The sequence below is a fragment of the Pelobates fuscus genome, chromosome 5 (assembly GCF_036172605.1).
Source record: "Pelobates fuscus isolate aPelFus1 chromosome 5, aPelFus1.pri, whole genome shotgun sequence".
NCBI lineage: Eukaryota > Metazoa > Chordata > Amphibia > Anura > Pelobatidae > Pelobates > Pelobates fuscus.
In genome coordinates this window covers 86,541,279-86,558,127 of record NC_086321.1, presented here as the reverse complement: position 1 = coordinate 86,558,127, position 16,849 = coordinate 86,541,279, and the positions used below count along the sequence as shown (strand labels likewise).

The 16,849-nt window shown below is 42.5% G+C and overlaps 1 protein-coding gene across 1 annotated transcript in view; it reads right to left on the bottom strand.

The window, feature by feature from the left end:
* MTREX (Mtr4 exosome RNA helicase) overlaps positions 1 to 16,849 on the bottom strand; it is an 80,013-nt gene that overhangs the window by 35,434 nt on the left and 27,730 nt on the right. The window contains exons 12-15 of the mRNA XM_063454035.1: positions 13,675 to 13,754; positions 13,386 to 13,496; positions 12,349 to 12,450; positions 8,865 to 8,990 (exon numbers count right to left, since the gene is read on the bottom strand). Coding sequence (XP_063310105.1) covers positions 8,865 to 8,990; positions 12,349 to 12,450; positions 13,386 to 13,496; positions 13,675 to 13,754 — 419 coding nt within the window. The remainder of the gene's footprint in view (positions 1 to 8,864; positions 8,991 to 12,348; positions 12,451 to 13,385; positions 13,497 to 13,674; positions 13,755 to 16,849) is intronic.

Here is a 16,849-nt window from a genome sequence, read left to right as displayed (position 1 = left end):
CAGAACAGGTCAGATCCCCAACTGCGACGACAAGGTACACCGCATACACCCCCCCCCCACACTAAATGGGAACCCCCATAAGGGCGCTCGGCTGCGCCACAGACAGTACCCACTGAACCGACAACCAATCGCGAGACTACAACCCCCCCCCTCATCCCCCTTGGTTAGGGGCACAATCAACCAACACATAGACCACTGAGAACGGTGACCTGAACCAGCGATCACAAAGCAATGCTAATTCACCCTACTACCGAACCTAGCCTCAGGCCCACGACCAGAAGTCTCACTACCTACCATGAGCACAGACATACCCGACTCACCCTGAGAGACACCTACTCAATCTTTGATATGTCCTATCCAACGCTACAGACATACACAGACATACACAAAAAAAACGTGCAACGCTGCCAATACAATCTATTAATGTTTTACCATACAAGTATCCTTGTCACACAAATGTATAAATGTTTACAACCTCACACTGCGGTTGTGGCAGATGAGGCACAAATGTTATATTTGCGCACGACTAAATAAAGAATTTAAAAAAAAAAAAAAAAAAAAAACGAGAACCAGCTGCGATTTGGCCAGTACGGCAGTATGGCCAGGAGACGTGTCTGATCTGATGCCACTTTTTGCAGAATTCTCGGGATTAAGCTTACCAGGGGAAAGATGTACGCAAGAGGAAATTCCCACCATCTATTACCAGAGGCCTGTCCACCTTGAAGAGGGAGGCAAACGAACTCACTTTTGCATTGGATCTTCTTGCCATAAGGTCTAAAACTGGAAGACCGAATCTCTCCACCAGCTGAGAAAAAACTACTTGATTGAGAGACCACTCATTCTGGGACCATTTTGATCTACTCAAATCGTCTGCAATCACGTTGTCTACACCACGAATGTGAACTGCTGAAATGTCGTCCAGATGGTACTGAGCCCAAGACATGATCCGTGAGCAAAGGAGATACAATTTTTTTTACTTTTGTACCGCCTTGCTTGTTCAGGTAGGCACAGTAGTCTGATTGTCCGACTGGATCTTTACAGCTTTCCCCAAAATGAAAACTTTGAACTGTTGAAGGGCGTAGAAGACTGCTAGCATTTCTCTGAACTTTGAAGATTCCTTTGTTTCATCTTTTGACCAAACACCCTGTCTTAAGTGATATCCTAGGTGAGCTCCCCTGTGTTTGAGGCGTCTGTCGAAATTACTACCCAAGATTTTAGACGAAAGGACCAGCCTTTTGTAAGGAATTTTTCCTCCAGCCACCAAGAGATTCTCTCTTTTGTATGATCTGATACACACATGATTGCATCCAAGTCTTCTTCCTTTTTTGACCACTGCGCAAGGATTTCCCATTGTAAGGGCCTTGATTCCGCTCTGGCCCATTTTACTGCTGGAATCGTAGAGGTCAGATGACCAAAAACCTGCATGGCTTTTCTTACGGAACATTCCGATACTCAAAGTAGTTTTGTTATCAAATTTGTATACTTTTCTTCTTCTTGCTTGAAAGATGAATTGACAGTGTCTGACTTGATCAAAAACCCTAAAAACAGGATGGACTTTGAAGGGGTAAGGTGTGACTTTGCTAGATTTATAATCCAACCATGTTCTTCCAGGACTTTTATAGTGTAGGTCACATCTGATTTCAGCGTGGTTCTTGAATCTGCTTTTATCCACCAGTCGTCCAAATAGGGCACGATTGTGATACCTTGTAGCCTTAAGAGTGCTGTGATAGGCGTGAGGATCTTTGTAAAAATTCTGGGTGCTGAGGCTAGCCCGAACAGGAGAGCTTTGAACTGGAAATGATGGATGCTTTTCCCTTTCTGTATAGCAAACCTGAGGTATCTTCTTGAGTTCACATCCATAGGAACATGCAGATAGGCATCCTTCAGATCCAAGGTGGCCATAAAATCTCTTTTTCGAAGGATATGAGTGAGACTCTATTGTCTCCATTCTAAGATGTTGATAAGAAACGAGTTTGTTTAGGGATTTTAAATCTAAAGTTGGGCGAAAAGACAAGTCTGGTTTTGGAACAAGGAACAAACGGGAGTATACCCCTTGATAAACTTGGGAATTTTGAACCTTTTCTATAACACCCTTTCTTAAAAGGGAAACAGTGGCGGAAAAAAGGGCTTGTTTTTTTTTAATTTTGACCGGCAGGAGGAGATAAGGAAAGTTGACCTTGGAACATCCAAGAAATCTATTCGGTAACCCTTTTGGACTAGATTCAAAACCCATGGATTTGTAGTCGTCTCTCTCCATTTGTGAACACAATTCTGCAACCTTCCGCCTACTCTGATGGCGTCAGAAACGTTTGTTTCTGTCAGTTTTATCTTTTTGTGTGTCAAACTTCGGATTTCTCCTTTGTTGACGAAAACCCCTGGGTTTGTCTTGAAAACCACTCTGATGCCTAAATTGGAAATTTCTGTACCTGGGCTTCCAGGAATACTTTCTGTCTTGAGGCAAGGCCTTTTTAGTATCAGACATCTGTCGGACTAACTCTTCTAGGGGAGAACCAAACAACTTTTTCTTCTCCAAGTTACATAGTTACATAGCTGAAAAGAGACTTGCGTCCATCAAGTTCAGCCTTCCTCACATATGTTGTTGCACTTCCAATTTTGCAACACAAGTGAAGTTGACATAATGCAGATTTTGAAGCAGTGTCTGCTGCCCAGGCCTTAAGCCACAGTGCCCTTCGGGTTACTGACGACAAACCCATGACACGAGCTGAAAGATTAATCACCTCCGTAACAATATCCGTAAGGTACTCATTGGACAACCTCAAATTTTGGAATAGGAGGGACAGGCCTTTGTCCTGGGTATCACCCAGACATTCTTCCAAGGTATTCAACCAAAGATTCTGAGCTCTTGCCACTGAAGCCCTGGCTAATGCAGCTTTAGCCTGAAAACCTGCTGCCTGATAGGCCCTTCTGCTGGAAGTTTCAGCTCTTTTATCCATAGGGTCTTTCAGACCCGAAATTTCCCCAATAGACAAGGTAGTTTTTTTTAGACAATTGAGCAACTTGTACATCAACTACCGGTAAATCTTCCAATTTATCTTCCTCCTGTATTTTAACAATACTTTTAAGACCATTCTGTTATGACGAAATTCGGTAGTTTCGCCTGCATTCTGTCTAAATGACAGGACATTCGGGAATATTTACAGGAAGCATTGTGAGATCAAGGAGGAAAGGTAAGAATTGTGGGGAAATTTCTTACCACAGGAAACGAAGCTCCTCGACTGGTCATAGATGGTCAGGCACAGGAAACCTCCATAAGACAAATAGTCCCTACTTTGTCTTACTTTTTAAAGAAAACTAGAGCAGACAGGAAGAAATAAAGAACAGATCCTGACAGAGGGAGAGAAGAGGAATTGATTGGGGGAAAGGTAAGATCGGCATGACAGTGCTGCTTTAAACCCTTCAATAAAAAAAAATTACCATTCTGCAGAACTTTGAGATAAAGTGGCCTGGATGCCTATTGTGTCCCTTTCAATTTTAAAAACCAATATACAATTTCTTTGTGCTGGTTTTTGCCACAAAATCAATGTTTGTGCCAGTTAGGTTTTGTGAATATTACATATTATATTCTAATATGTCCCACCCACTTTGCACCCCATGTTATTAAATGCTAAATATAAACACCATTTGTGCCAGTGTGGTTTTAGAGATATTGTACATTACATGGTATAAATCCACACTGTTTGCAACCAGTGTTATTAAACCTTACAAACGTATAGATTATTAATTTGCCCTCTGTACAGATTTCTACCACAAAAAAAAATTAGATTGTTGTAGCAGCATACTGACACATTACATACTGACCAACACAGAAAACAGGATAGAAATAATCCTTAGAAACACAAGAAAAGTAACATTTCTGCACAATAGGCCTGTAACATTTATTACCCATAACACTATAGCATTTACTTGTATTTCAGTTAGCGATCACATCAAGCATGCACTTACTTAAATGGTTTCTCCAACCTACATGCCCACTTATGCCTTTAGCTAATCATGGGGGGGGGCAGGGTTAGCACAGCTGACTCTTTATATACCCTGGCAGACAGAGTAGCTGGTATATAACACTTTATATATTTTAGCTCAAAAGCAATTTTTTGAAATCTGTGTTGACAGAACAAGATAAAATTGTGTGTTCCACTCTATGGAACACAGAACCCAACCCATTCTGTCCTGCAAGATCCATTTTCTAAGCAATGAGCAGCACATATGCAGCCTTTTTTACTTTCAACTTCTACCTTTCCTGTATGAGAAGTTACACAAATGAATTAGGGGACATTTTTCAAAGTGTCGTGTCCAAAAAAGTAGTAAAAAGGGCGGGATGTTAATGGAAAGTTACGGCCTGCTGGTTCCATTGGTTTCCATGGTGATTGCACCATTTTCAGAACATGACACTTTGTTTAAATGTGGAACGCAGACAGACTCCAGTAAAAATGGGGGAGATTTACCAACCTTACACTTCCTGCATTAGTTCTGCAGGCATTTGTCTCGATTAGAAAGGGTTTTTACCTTGGCACAGACCGGTATCATCCATTCTAAAAATATCACAGTGTTAAACTTAAATCATTAACACAACTGATCATCAGTTACAGCAGTAATAACTAGTATGACAGTACTAACTAAATTAGTCATGGCATAAACACTATTGACAGCAGCTATTGTTTGGTGATGATGGTTAAATAATATTTTCTATTATTTACTACAACATATCATTGAAATCTAGAGGAGCCAAACAAACTCAACAAATCACTAATGTTCCAGCCACCACTCATTGACAATGCTTGCATTAAACACTGCTTATTATTTACGGATTATTATTTACTGTGGCCACTTTCATATAAACTGCACCCAAATACTTTGCCCCTAGCATAACTGTACTCTGATGCTGACAATCAAGTATTGTGTCATTTAAAACAAAGATTATAGGGAATTTTTCAGAATTCAAAGTGAATTTTAAATTTAAGGTCAAAGTAGCCACATTGGAAGAAAAGCTAATTTGGAGAATTTTTCATATACGGCTACTTTGGCCTTAAATTGGAATTTCACTTTAAATTAATTCTCATTATTAGGGTCGTCACAAAAACAATCCCAGACAAAATATTATCACCGCCACACCATAGAATTTTATTCACAACCCAAATTGCCTTTCAGATTACCAACGGCGCTACATTAATTACAACAACAATGTAATGGTAATGAAGTGGTTATAGTACGAGGAGGTGCGGTGCCCCTGCAGCAGTTCAACACCAAAGTCTTCATATAACTAAATACAAATATTAGAATAATCTTAAAACCCTGTGTAATCCTAAACAATACACTCTTAAAAATAAACACCAGGAACGGTAAAAGTATTCAATATAGTACTCAAGGCAAGAAACAAAATCAGCCTCTAGCAGAGGGTAGAGCAATTTTCCATCCAGTGCAATAAGTGTGTTTTTAAGGTCTGCATATTATGCCGTCTCAGCTGCATTGGTTTGTATTACATAAGCATATCCCGTCTCAGATAAAGGCATGGACCTGCCGCTGGTCTTTCACGGGATTTGGCGTGAAAGCACCGTGTATTTTGAAATCCCAGTTCGTTAAGTGTTAGGAGGCATATTACACACAGTGAAGCAAAAGAAGAGTTCTAGATTATGAAGTGAGAAGAGATTAGAGAATTGGATTTCAGCCCATGTTCTCAAGTGGGAATGCAGCTTTAAACCCAGATTTTGCGTGAGTCCATGTGCAGCATGAACCAGTGGGCAGTCTTGTTGCAATGCCAAAACACGCAGCCAATACAAATTACCGGTAAGTGGCAGATTCAGAGAACGTTTGAAAGGAGATCTCCAAAACCAGTCCCAAAACAGCCTGTCAGAAGAAAATAGCAACCCTATCTAATGTGCTCCATGTTGTCCTAACAGACAGGATGTGCTTATAAGGATATATTTAATCATTATCCAGGAAAGGATAGAGGTTGTAGCAAAATTACAAGTACAGAGGTCAGGGGTGGCCATGCACTGCACATATCTCACTGTCTACAAACTACAGACAGACTTCCATCAATAACTGTTACAGCACAATGCAGCCTCTGTATTGTGTATCTTAACGGGACACTTACTTCAGCCTTGAAGTCGACAAATATTTACATCATCAAGGTTTTTGTATGTTCTACTCTTCTGAATAATATGAGCTGTAGGTACTAACTGGTGTATTATTTAGACCAGGGGTGCCCCAAAGCAAGATCCCCAGATGGTTTAAAACTACAGCTTCCATGAGGCTTTGCCACACTAAAGGCATTCTAAATACATGCAAAGCATCATGGGAGTCAACATCTGGGGATCTACCTTTTGGGCACCCCTTATTAATACCATAAGCTGTTAGCAGAGCCAGTTACTTTTTTATATTTCCTACTGCATAAAGTGTAAATCCCTTTTAGTACAAGTAAACAGTCACATGATTGCAACAGTGGCAGTTTATGAAGGATAACTGATGTGGTGCAATGCAGCTTATATGAAAGGTTTTGTCACTTTTAGAACTATAGTTTACCCCTTCCTTCTAATAAAAAAATAAATACATTCCAAATTACATCCAGTCAAGTTTCTGCAGACTCCATTAGTTTCGATGGTGATAGCACCACTTTTTGAACCCAGGCATAAGATGGTTCGGTACAGAAAGAAAAACAAGGGGTTAATGCATGAATGACGCATGACATGTATAACTGATTGTACAATGGTTACATGTAATCCCTAGAATAGCAGCCTCATTTTATAAACGGTATAACAGTAGTATTATACAAGCTAAACAGGGTATTTGTTATTTAATATTTTGTCGTTGGCCTAGTGCTGAGAGTACAAGATATGGATCATATGATCCGAATGGTAGCATGCAGACTAATTACCATAGCAAAGAGTATGTGTATTTGTTGAGATCAGATATCAATTGTCGCTCTTACATGTGTCGCTCTTACATGTGTCGCTCTTACATGTGTCGCTCTTACATGTGTCGCTCTTACATGTGTCGCTCTAACAGTTGTCGCTCTAACAGTTGTCGCTCTAACAGTTGTCGCTCTAACAGTTGTCGCTCTAACAGTTGTCGCTCTAACAGTTGTCGCTCTAACAGTTGTCGCTCTAACAGTTGTCGCTCTAACAGTTGTCGCTCTAACAGTTGTCGCTCTAACAGTTGTCGCTCTAACAGTTGTCGCTTTGTCGCTCTAACTTTTGTCGCTTTAACATTCGTCGCATTAACGTCAAACTTTTTAGTAGTATCAGAGCTTAAAAAAAAAATAACATAAAGTTATACGAGTAGGCAAAATGGGAGGCCTATGCACAAGTGGGAGTCCAGTAAGGAGAGTCCATGGGGGTCATTCAGGCTAGAGCCCTGCGGCTATCAGCTAAGAGTCGTGATGGTGGGGCCGCCAGTTAGTGGGGTCTGTTCAGCCAATACCTCTGCTGGGCACGGTGGGGAAGTTGGCACCGTCGTGAAGAATGAGCCACTGGGGTACGGCATGGTGTGAGTTGGCGTCGGCCGGCCCCAGGTCGTTATGAAGGCCTTCACCAGTTTCCCACCGACACGGTTACTCAGAGAGGCCGGGTCGTCCCTTCGTCGGGCGCCATGCTGGGCTCGGGTGTTCTGCCGCCGCCTCCGGCGGGCGAGCCTCCGGCGGTGTGGTTGGTGTCTTGGAGTCGGACTCCATGCGGTCTTCAGCCTGGGAAGGCGTTGTAGACGGCCTATGGTAGAGGCTTCTGGTAAGTGAGTGAGTAGTCGGGCGGTTTGTCGCAGTGTGACAGTACCTCGCCCCTGCTGTTGCAGGTGAAGCTTTGGGCCTTGAGGTGAGACTTTGGGCCTGACTGGGACACTGCTGGCTGAGTTAGGCCTATTGGTTCGAGTTTGAGGCACCTTTGTCTTGTGGGGTCGCGGTTGGCCCTTCGCGCCGTCCGCCTTAGCCCGGCGTGTGTCATGCCACTGCCATGTATGCGGTCTGTGAGTGAGAGGTTGCTCGCTGAGTCGCCTTGAATCAGGCCGTTGGTGGTGTGAGGCCACGGCCCTCAGGGGGGGTCTGGGCTGGACGGGACATTAGTACCTCCAGTTTGCGCCAAAAGCTTTGGAGAATTCTGTCCATTCTCGCCTCATATCCCAGCTCGCTCCGTGCCTCCTCAGGCTTCCACGTGGCCGGCGTTCCCCCAGTTGTCTTGCTGCCGGTCTGGGCTCAGATATATGGGTTGGATGTAGTCCCATGCTGTGTGCGGTGGACCGGGATATCCCCCCCCCCGGCCCTGTGGGGGGGGAACGGGACTTTGTGAGGACCCGTTAGTAGGGGAAGAGAGGGTCGGGAGATCGGCCGATTCTCCCGCCCGCAGCCCCTGCTAGGCCGCAGCCGTTCCACCCGGCTTTTTCCTGTCAGCGTCTCGGCTTTCCGCTTCGGGACTTTCCAGCCGACGTCTGCGGCAGATGGGTACCCGTTTGGAGCATGATGTGAGCGGCAGGAGTCCCGGCAAATCGCTTGACATTGTAGGTTAGTAGGGAGCTCCTGCATGCTGCGACCGTCCGCCATGCCGGTCAAGCCCCGCCCCCCCCTCTGCCCCACATTTCTGTTCGGAATATTTTATAAATAAATCTCACGGTGGGAGACCGATTATAGACGGCATTATACGCAGTCAGTCTGTTTGGTTTAACATGAACACGCAAAACATAATTTAAGGCGTTAAGTATGTTATGCAGCAAAATACATGTTGTGCACCCCAATTTGAACATTTATCGGAGCATATACAGGCTATGCTTTTATTTCTTTGTAAAATGTGAACTGAAAATAAAGTTGGTCTAATTTTAGCTAGTATTGAATACATCATTATGACAGCAAGCCTAGATCTTACCTTTAGTAGCTGTTTTCCAACTGTTGGGCTCATTTTTTCATCAACCATAAGAATTACTATTCCCCTTTCATCCATTCCACGCCTCCCAGCACGACCAGACATCTGAATGTATTCACCCGATGAGATCTGCACAACAAATAGATTATATGTATGAATAGCTAGAGTGTTGGGAAACCACCAAGCTTGCTTGAAGGGGATTATACAAATGCATATTTTAATAAGGGATTGTAAAATTATAAATAGTATTGCTTTTGCATCACAGTGCAAACAATAACTGCACCAAGAAATATTACCCAAAAGCACCTGCAGAGGGGGAAATGTGGAGTAATTCGAATATGCAATATTCTGAAATAGATATATTAATCATATTACGACCACATTCTCATGTATGGTGTTAAATAGTCAACTTTAATATTGTTCCCAAGCACGAAAGCTTACCCAGAACTCTTCAATAAAAAAAAAAGGACTCTAAACTTGGGAGTTTTTCCTCTACCAGTTTGTTGGCATATGTTTTATTTAACGGTTATATGGTATACTATTTGGCACAACCTGGTTTTCTTACAAGTTTTTCAGGGAGTTTTCTGCAGAAGACCCCACCTTTCAGGTGTACTGCCTCTTTTAGTCCAGTTATTAAGCGCTGATCCATTTAAGTGCCGATCTCTCTGTTTTTCTTATTACATGGGTTACTGTGACACTAGTACCCAGTGTCTATACAATATGTATATAACAAAAGCTTTTTGTTTGTTTTAAGGAAATATGTACGTTTTGCAATTTTAAATTAAAACAAAGTTTAATAAGTTTGAGGTGAATGCTTAAATCCTTTGAACTTTCACTTTACATTGTATATAATTTCTTCATCAATTCTAACAATTATCAACAGTGTTATCAACATAACTTCAGAGAACACCTGTTTTTTTTTTTTTTTTTTAGGGAGAGAGGGAGGGAGAGAGGGATAGAGTACACACACACACACAGGGCCGGCCTTAGGCAAATAGGCGCCCTGTGCGAAAAGTCTTCATGGCGCCCCCCCACCACCCACCAAGTTGCCTGAATACAGTAACACACACAGACACCAGGGACGTGTATATCGTGAGGCAAACAAGGCATCTGCCTTAGGTGGCACTTTGCAGGGGGTGGCAATAAAAGCCGCCCCCAAACCCCCAGGCAGATCCCTTGCTTGCCTCACGTCCTGGGGGGCTCAAGAGCTGGCCGGCTGGCCATGTTTGAGCCCCCCCCCCCCAGGCTGGCAGCGGGCAGCGAAGGAGCATACTCACCTGAGCTCTTCCTGCTCAGCTCCCTCTGCGCCGCTTAATGAAGCCGGGAGCCGGAATATGACGTCAGTCCGGCTCCCGGCATCACTAAGAGCCGCCTACTCAGTCTGTGCGCCCCCTGCCTGCCCGCCCGCCCGCCCAGCAGCCACACTGGACTGCAGGCAAGAAATCCACTCCAGCTCTCCTATGGAGGCTGGGTGGATTTAAAATAAAATTAAAAAAATATTAGTTTGTGAGTGTTAGTGGAAATGTCTGTGTGTGTGTGTGTGTGTGTCTGTGAGTGTGTATGTCTAAGTGAATGTGTGTGTGTGTGTCTGTAAGTGTGTGTGTGTGTGTCTGTAAGTGAATGTGTGTGTGTGTGTAAGTGTTTATGTGTGTGTGTGTGTCTGTGAGTGAATGTGTGTGTCAGTCAGTGAGTGTGTATGTGTCAGTGAGTGAGTGTGTATGTGTCGGTCAGTGGGGGCGTGCGTCTTTCAGTGAGTGCATGCGTCTGTCAGTGAGAGTGTGCATCTGTCAGTGTGTGTCCAAGTAATAGTGTGTGTGTGTGTGTATGTCATTGTTTGTCAGTGTATATGAGAGTGTGTGTCTGTCAGTGAGTGTGCGTCTGTCAGTGAGTGAGCGTCTGTCAGTCAAAGTGCGGCCTTGACAGGAAGGGGTGGGGGAAATTTAAACTTGGTTACAGGCATGTACACACACACACACACTCAGTTAAAGGCAGTCACACATACAGGCACAGGCACACACAATGGCACAGCTACAGCGACACACACAATTAGAGTCATACAGTCACACACACAGACAGACAGTTATACACACACACAGGCAGTCTCACACACACATAGGCAGGCAGGCAGTCACACACAGACAGTTACAGACAGACAGACAGTTACAGACAGACAGACAGTTACAGACAGACAGACAGTTACAGACAGACAGACAGTTACAGACAGACAGACACACACAGGCAGACAGTCACACACACAGGCAGTCACACACACACACACACAGGCAGTCACACACACACACACACAGGCAGTCACACACGCAGGCAGGCAGTCACACACGCAGGCAGGCAGTCACACACGCAGGCAGGCAGTCACACACGCAGGCAGGCAGTCACACACGCAGGCAGTTAGACAGGCAGACACACACACACAGACAATCACACACACAGGCAGTCACACACACACACACACAGGCAGTCAGGCAGACAGTCACACACACAGTCACACAGCCACATGGGACATGTGGGGGGCTATAGGGACACATGGGGGCTATAATGGGACACATGGGGGCTGGGGAGGGGGCTATAGGGACACATGGGGCTATAAGGACATATGAAGGGCTGGGAGGGGGTACAGGGACACATGGAGGGCTGGGGGGGCTATAGGGACACATGAAGGGCTGGAGGGGGGGTATAGGAGCATATGAAGGGCTGGGGGGGGGAATAGTGGGACACATAGATGGCTGGAAAAGAGGGATAACAGGCAAACAGTCACACTTACCTCTATCCAGTGGATGCAGCTGGCTAATGGGGAAGCAGGGACTCCTTCCCTCTTCCTGTGCAGCAGGGGCTTCGGGAGGTATTAGCCCCGCCTCTGCCTCGCAATAAGCCCCGCCCCCTCAGCTTCGTAAGCCCCGCCCCCTCTGCCGCGATTTTTTTTTTTTTTTTTTTTTTTAAATAAACCCTGACACCGGCCATGTGCGGGCTGTGTCGGCTGTCAGGGCGCCCCCTGCTCCATGGCGCCCTGTGCGGCCGCACAGCTCGCACACCCCTAAGGCCGGCCCTGCACACACACACACACACACACACACACACACACACACTAGATTGTGAGCTGGTATAGCACTAGTGCTATAAAATGCTATATTATAAATAAAAATTAAAAAAGCAGCCTATTCTGGGCAGGGTTAAATAAAAAGGACTCAATGGGGTAGAATAGTATACATCACTAGTTGCATATATTATGCTAAATAGTTGAACATTTTATTGCATTGTATAGAATGAACGTGAGCACAAGACCAAGTAATGCTGCCATCTTGACACATGTATGATATTGCTTGCGGTATATGAGACAGGAACAAGCAAACAAGCACTATCCTGCAATGATCAAACACAGCGCCATCTATTGGTACTGCATTAAAAATAAAAATAAAAAATAGATTTATTTTTACATCAGACTAAATGTTTAGTACATTTTAAAGATGCTTACCCAGCGAAAATCTTTTCCATCAAATTTACGGGCACTTGTGAATAGAACAGTCCTGGCTGGCATGTTAATTCCCATTGCGAAAGTCTCTGTAGCAAACAAAGCCTGCAAAATAAAAAGGCTTGTCAGCTTGTCAGATTTTGTAAAAATGTATCAACCATATAATAGACATACGTACTACAGCTACACTGACTAAAAGAATGAAAATGTTACTTTGTGAGCTTATTTTCACCTCATTTTATACTCCATGCAACATGAAGCATTTACATTAAAGAAATAACTTCAGCACAATAATTACTGAAACATATATTTAAATAAGACTATTATGATCTCATGTGTCAAAGTTAGTTTTGCTTCGTACAAAACATACACACACCATAAAATGTGTCTCCAATCTGAGTTGTTTTTAATATATTGAATTTTGTTGGAGATTTTCTTCCTATCCTCATAATTACCCAATATCCATCCTGATTTTTCCTTTTTTGAATTTGTAATGCTAAGTGTTATAAGATAGTGGGTAATGTATGGTAGGATTGTCCCAAAGCTCTGTGATACTATTTATATGGCACACAGCTGCCCTGACATGCAATGCATGAGATAGTAATCAATGCTGCCACCTATTGGGATGTATAATAACTATTTGCAGTGCGCCTCACATTATGAAAGCACCTTCTATTACGGTGTGGTACTGTATTTTTTTGAAAGTTGTAAGAGCAAACCCAGTATCCACACAATCTAGAAATTAGAGGCTATTGCTATTCCAGTTCATCTAGATGCTTAACATGTCTCACTGTGCCGACGACACATTACTGTACTAAGTCTCTCCAACACAGAGTCAGATCCCTAGTATGCTGTGTTCAGAGTCATTAACATATTTTCCCACTGAATGTGCATGTGTTACATCTCCCCCTTGGCACATTCTTAACAAAATGTATTGTACTAATAAATCACAACATGCTTTAAAAGAATACCATTACATTTCAATGTTAATATTTAGACTGTGCCCTTAGAACAGCTGGCATATCCATAGCAAATGGTACCTTGATCAAACCTTCAGAGAAAAGGATCTCTATGGTCTCTTTCAATATAGGAAGGAGTCCCCCATGATGTATTCCTATTCCCCGCTTAAGAAGAGGCAGCACATGTTCCACCTGTGAAACATATGGATTAAGAAAATAGTTAAAATAAAAAATGGTCACTGTCAAATTACTGCAACCATGATTTCACAAATTCATCCACCCATAGCCAGTTTAAACATTTTTTTCTTAAGCAAGAGATGGGTGTAAATCAAATAAATATTGTCAAAAACACGCTTTAGGTATGTCAAACCTGGGGGAGCTTCTTATCTTCATCAGAAAGACAATCGATCGCATTGTTGAATACCTCCTCAACCATCTTTTTCTCTTCCTCTGCAGAGAAAACACCACAAAATTGGAAAGTTTATAAAAAAAAAAAATGCACACAAGCAGCATTTTGCAGTTTGTCAACTACATCAAGATTGTTTTCCCCCAATTAAAAGAGACAATACTGCCCATACTTTTCTGTAGCGTAGCACAATTCAGTACACTCAAATTCCTGCCATACAGAAGGCAGACTTATGCTTACTGACACAATACCATACCATGTACTCTTAAGTGAAACTTATTTTTGCATTGCACTCATCCCTCTCAATTCAAAATTAAATGCAAAGAATATTCCTGACAAAGCGCTGGAAAGTGAGGGTTAGCTGTGGAACGGTCAGAACACTTGTGTGGATCCCCATTAGAAAAAGACTAGTGATCACAGTGACATTCAGATTTTGTCAGGTCACCTTTTTTATTATATAAAATATTGACAAGCAATAGCAATATTTACATACATTTTGGGAAAATTACCATTATCCTTTAATATATAGAAGTGTTATATTATTCTGTGTATCTCAAATCAATGAATAGGTCTGTCTGACAATGAAGAGAATCCCATGTGTACTGTACCTCATTCTCTACCTTTTGCAGTAAAGATGTACAGCGCCATCTATTGGTTGACCATATCTAATGTGCAGTAATGATGTACAGCGCCATCTATTGGTTGACTATATCTAATTTGCAGTAATGATGTACAGCGCCATCTATTGGTTGACTATATCTAATTTGCAGTAATGATGAACAGCGCCATCTATTGGTTGACTATATACAATTTGCAGTAATGATGTGTAGCGCCATCTATTGGTTGACTATCTAATTTGCAGTAATGATGAACAGCGCCATCTATTGGTTTACTATATACAATTTGCAGTAATTATGTGTAGCGCCATCTATTGGTTGACTTTCTAATTTACAGTAATGATGTGCAGTCCCTACATTGGCTTCCCGCAAGATATAGGACTCAATTTAAGATCCTGATACTTGCTTACAAATCTCTACACAATGCTGCTCCGACCTACTTATCCTCACTAATACACAAATGTGTCCCATCTAGGCCCCTACGCTCTGCCGGAGACCTACGTCTAACCTCTGTTCGTACTCCTACCTCTAAAGCTCACCTTAAAGACTTCTCTACAGGTTCCTATGGATGCCCTTCCCCTCTCTGTTAGACTTTCACCCTGTCTACACTCCTTAAAAAAAAAAAAAAAATCTTTGAAAACGTACTTTAGCAAAGCATATCAATTAAACTGTCAACAGCTTTCACTCCACGCACCCTGATTCCTCTGCTGAAACTAGCATGTAAACTCATTGAGCTGGACCCTCAATTCCTCTGTTCCTGTGTGTCCAAATCGTCTGGTTACAAATACATGTCTGTTAGCCCACCCATTGTACTGCGCTACAGAACTTGTTGGCACTTTATCAATAATAATAATAATAATAATAATAATAATAAATTGGTTGACTATATCAAATTTGCAATAATGATGTGCAGCGCCATCTATTGGTTCACTATGTTTAGTCATACAGCGTAATCGTGCAATGCCATCTGTGTGTCGGCTATGTCTAATGGCGGTTAACCATATATTCTAGGAGCGCAGATATGCAGCCATCTGTTGGTTGTTTATAGGTAACATTGCAGCGCCATCTGTTGGTTGTTTATAGGTAACATTGCAGCGCCATCTGTTGGTTGTTTATAGGTAACATTGCAGCGCCATCTGTTGGTTGTTTATAGGTAACATTGCAGCGCCATCTGTTGGTTGTTTATAGGTAACATTGCAGCGCCATCTGTTGGTTGTTTATAGGTAACATTGCAGCGCCATCTGTTGGTTGTTTATAGGTAACATTGCAGCGCCATCTGTTGGTTGTTTATAGGTAACATTGCAGCGCCATCTGTTGGTTGTTTATAGATAGCATTGCAGCGCCATCTGTTGGTTGACTCCGTGTACTCATGCAGGGCTTTTGAACAGCGCCATCTGTTGGTTGACTGGTTAATAAAAAGATTGAGAACAGAATGCCAGGAACATCTAGTTTCCGCTCAGTGTTCCAATCTCAGGCTGTATACTAGCCATCATGACGCTCATTAAAAGCCGAGCGAGCGGTTCTCACAATCTGACACCAGCGTTCACCAAAGAAAATCCACAAATGGAATAAAATGTAACTATATTTAGTCTAAGTCTAAACACTCGGTAACAAAATCCGCTCACACTGCAGTAACCAGGTTCCAACCTTTAATAACACCCTGGGTTTGACAGAGTGAATGACAGCAGGAAACCCGAGGATTGTTTTTTGGAATTTTTACAAGTTCAACAAAATACAGTTTATTTACTTATTATTTAATTTGAGGGGTTTCTCCTGTAAAAGCTGGGTTTACGATTTCGAATTTAAAGAGTTGATGGGCAGCGAGCTCTATTGCTTTACAATATATTACTATGCAACGCCATCTATTGACTTTGTGTTGCTATTGCGGGATTTCTCCTGTGAAAGCAGTATTAAATATTCAAGTATAAAGCGTTGATGTGCAGCGCCATCTTTTGGTTGACTGACTATATCTCACCGCAATACTGATGTGCAGCGCCCTCTATTGGTTGATTATGGTAAACAGCGCCATATATTGGCTAACTATGATTGACTATATAATAACCATGCAGCGCCATCTATTGGTTGTCTTTGTATTACTATTCAGGGATTTCTCCTGTGAAAGCTGGGTTCAATATTTAAAGTTTAAAACGTTAATGTGTAGCGCCATCTATTGGTTGACTGATCTTAACTAAGTATTGCTAAGCAGTGCCATCTATTGGTTGATTAAAATGTTTTGGTTTTTTTTAAATCCGGGATTCGTTCCGGGATTCCCCCAGACTCGCATTAAACAAACAAACACCACTACTACTGCTAAATTTCGTTGCATCTTGTTGGCTCTGTCCCTGTCGAGGGCCAGCTTTTCTCTCCAATTGACTAGTTAAATCATACGCTAATACTTTAAGTAGCAGGATATTCAGGTATTGCTGCACAAAACTTGTTGGGCTATCTTTTCTGGAAAATGCTTCTTTAGGTTTTGCACGGCTATGCCCATACAGTATTTTTTTTTTTAAAAATTTTTTTCT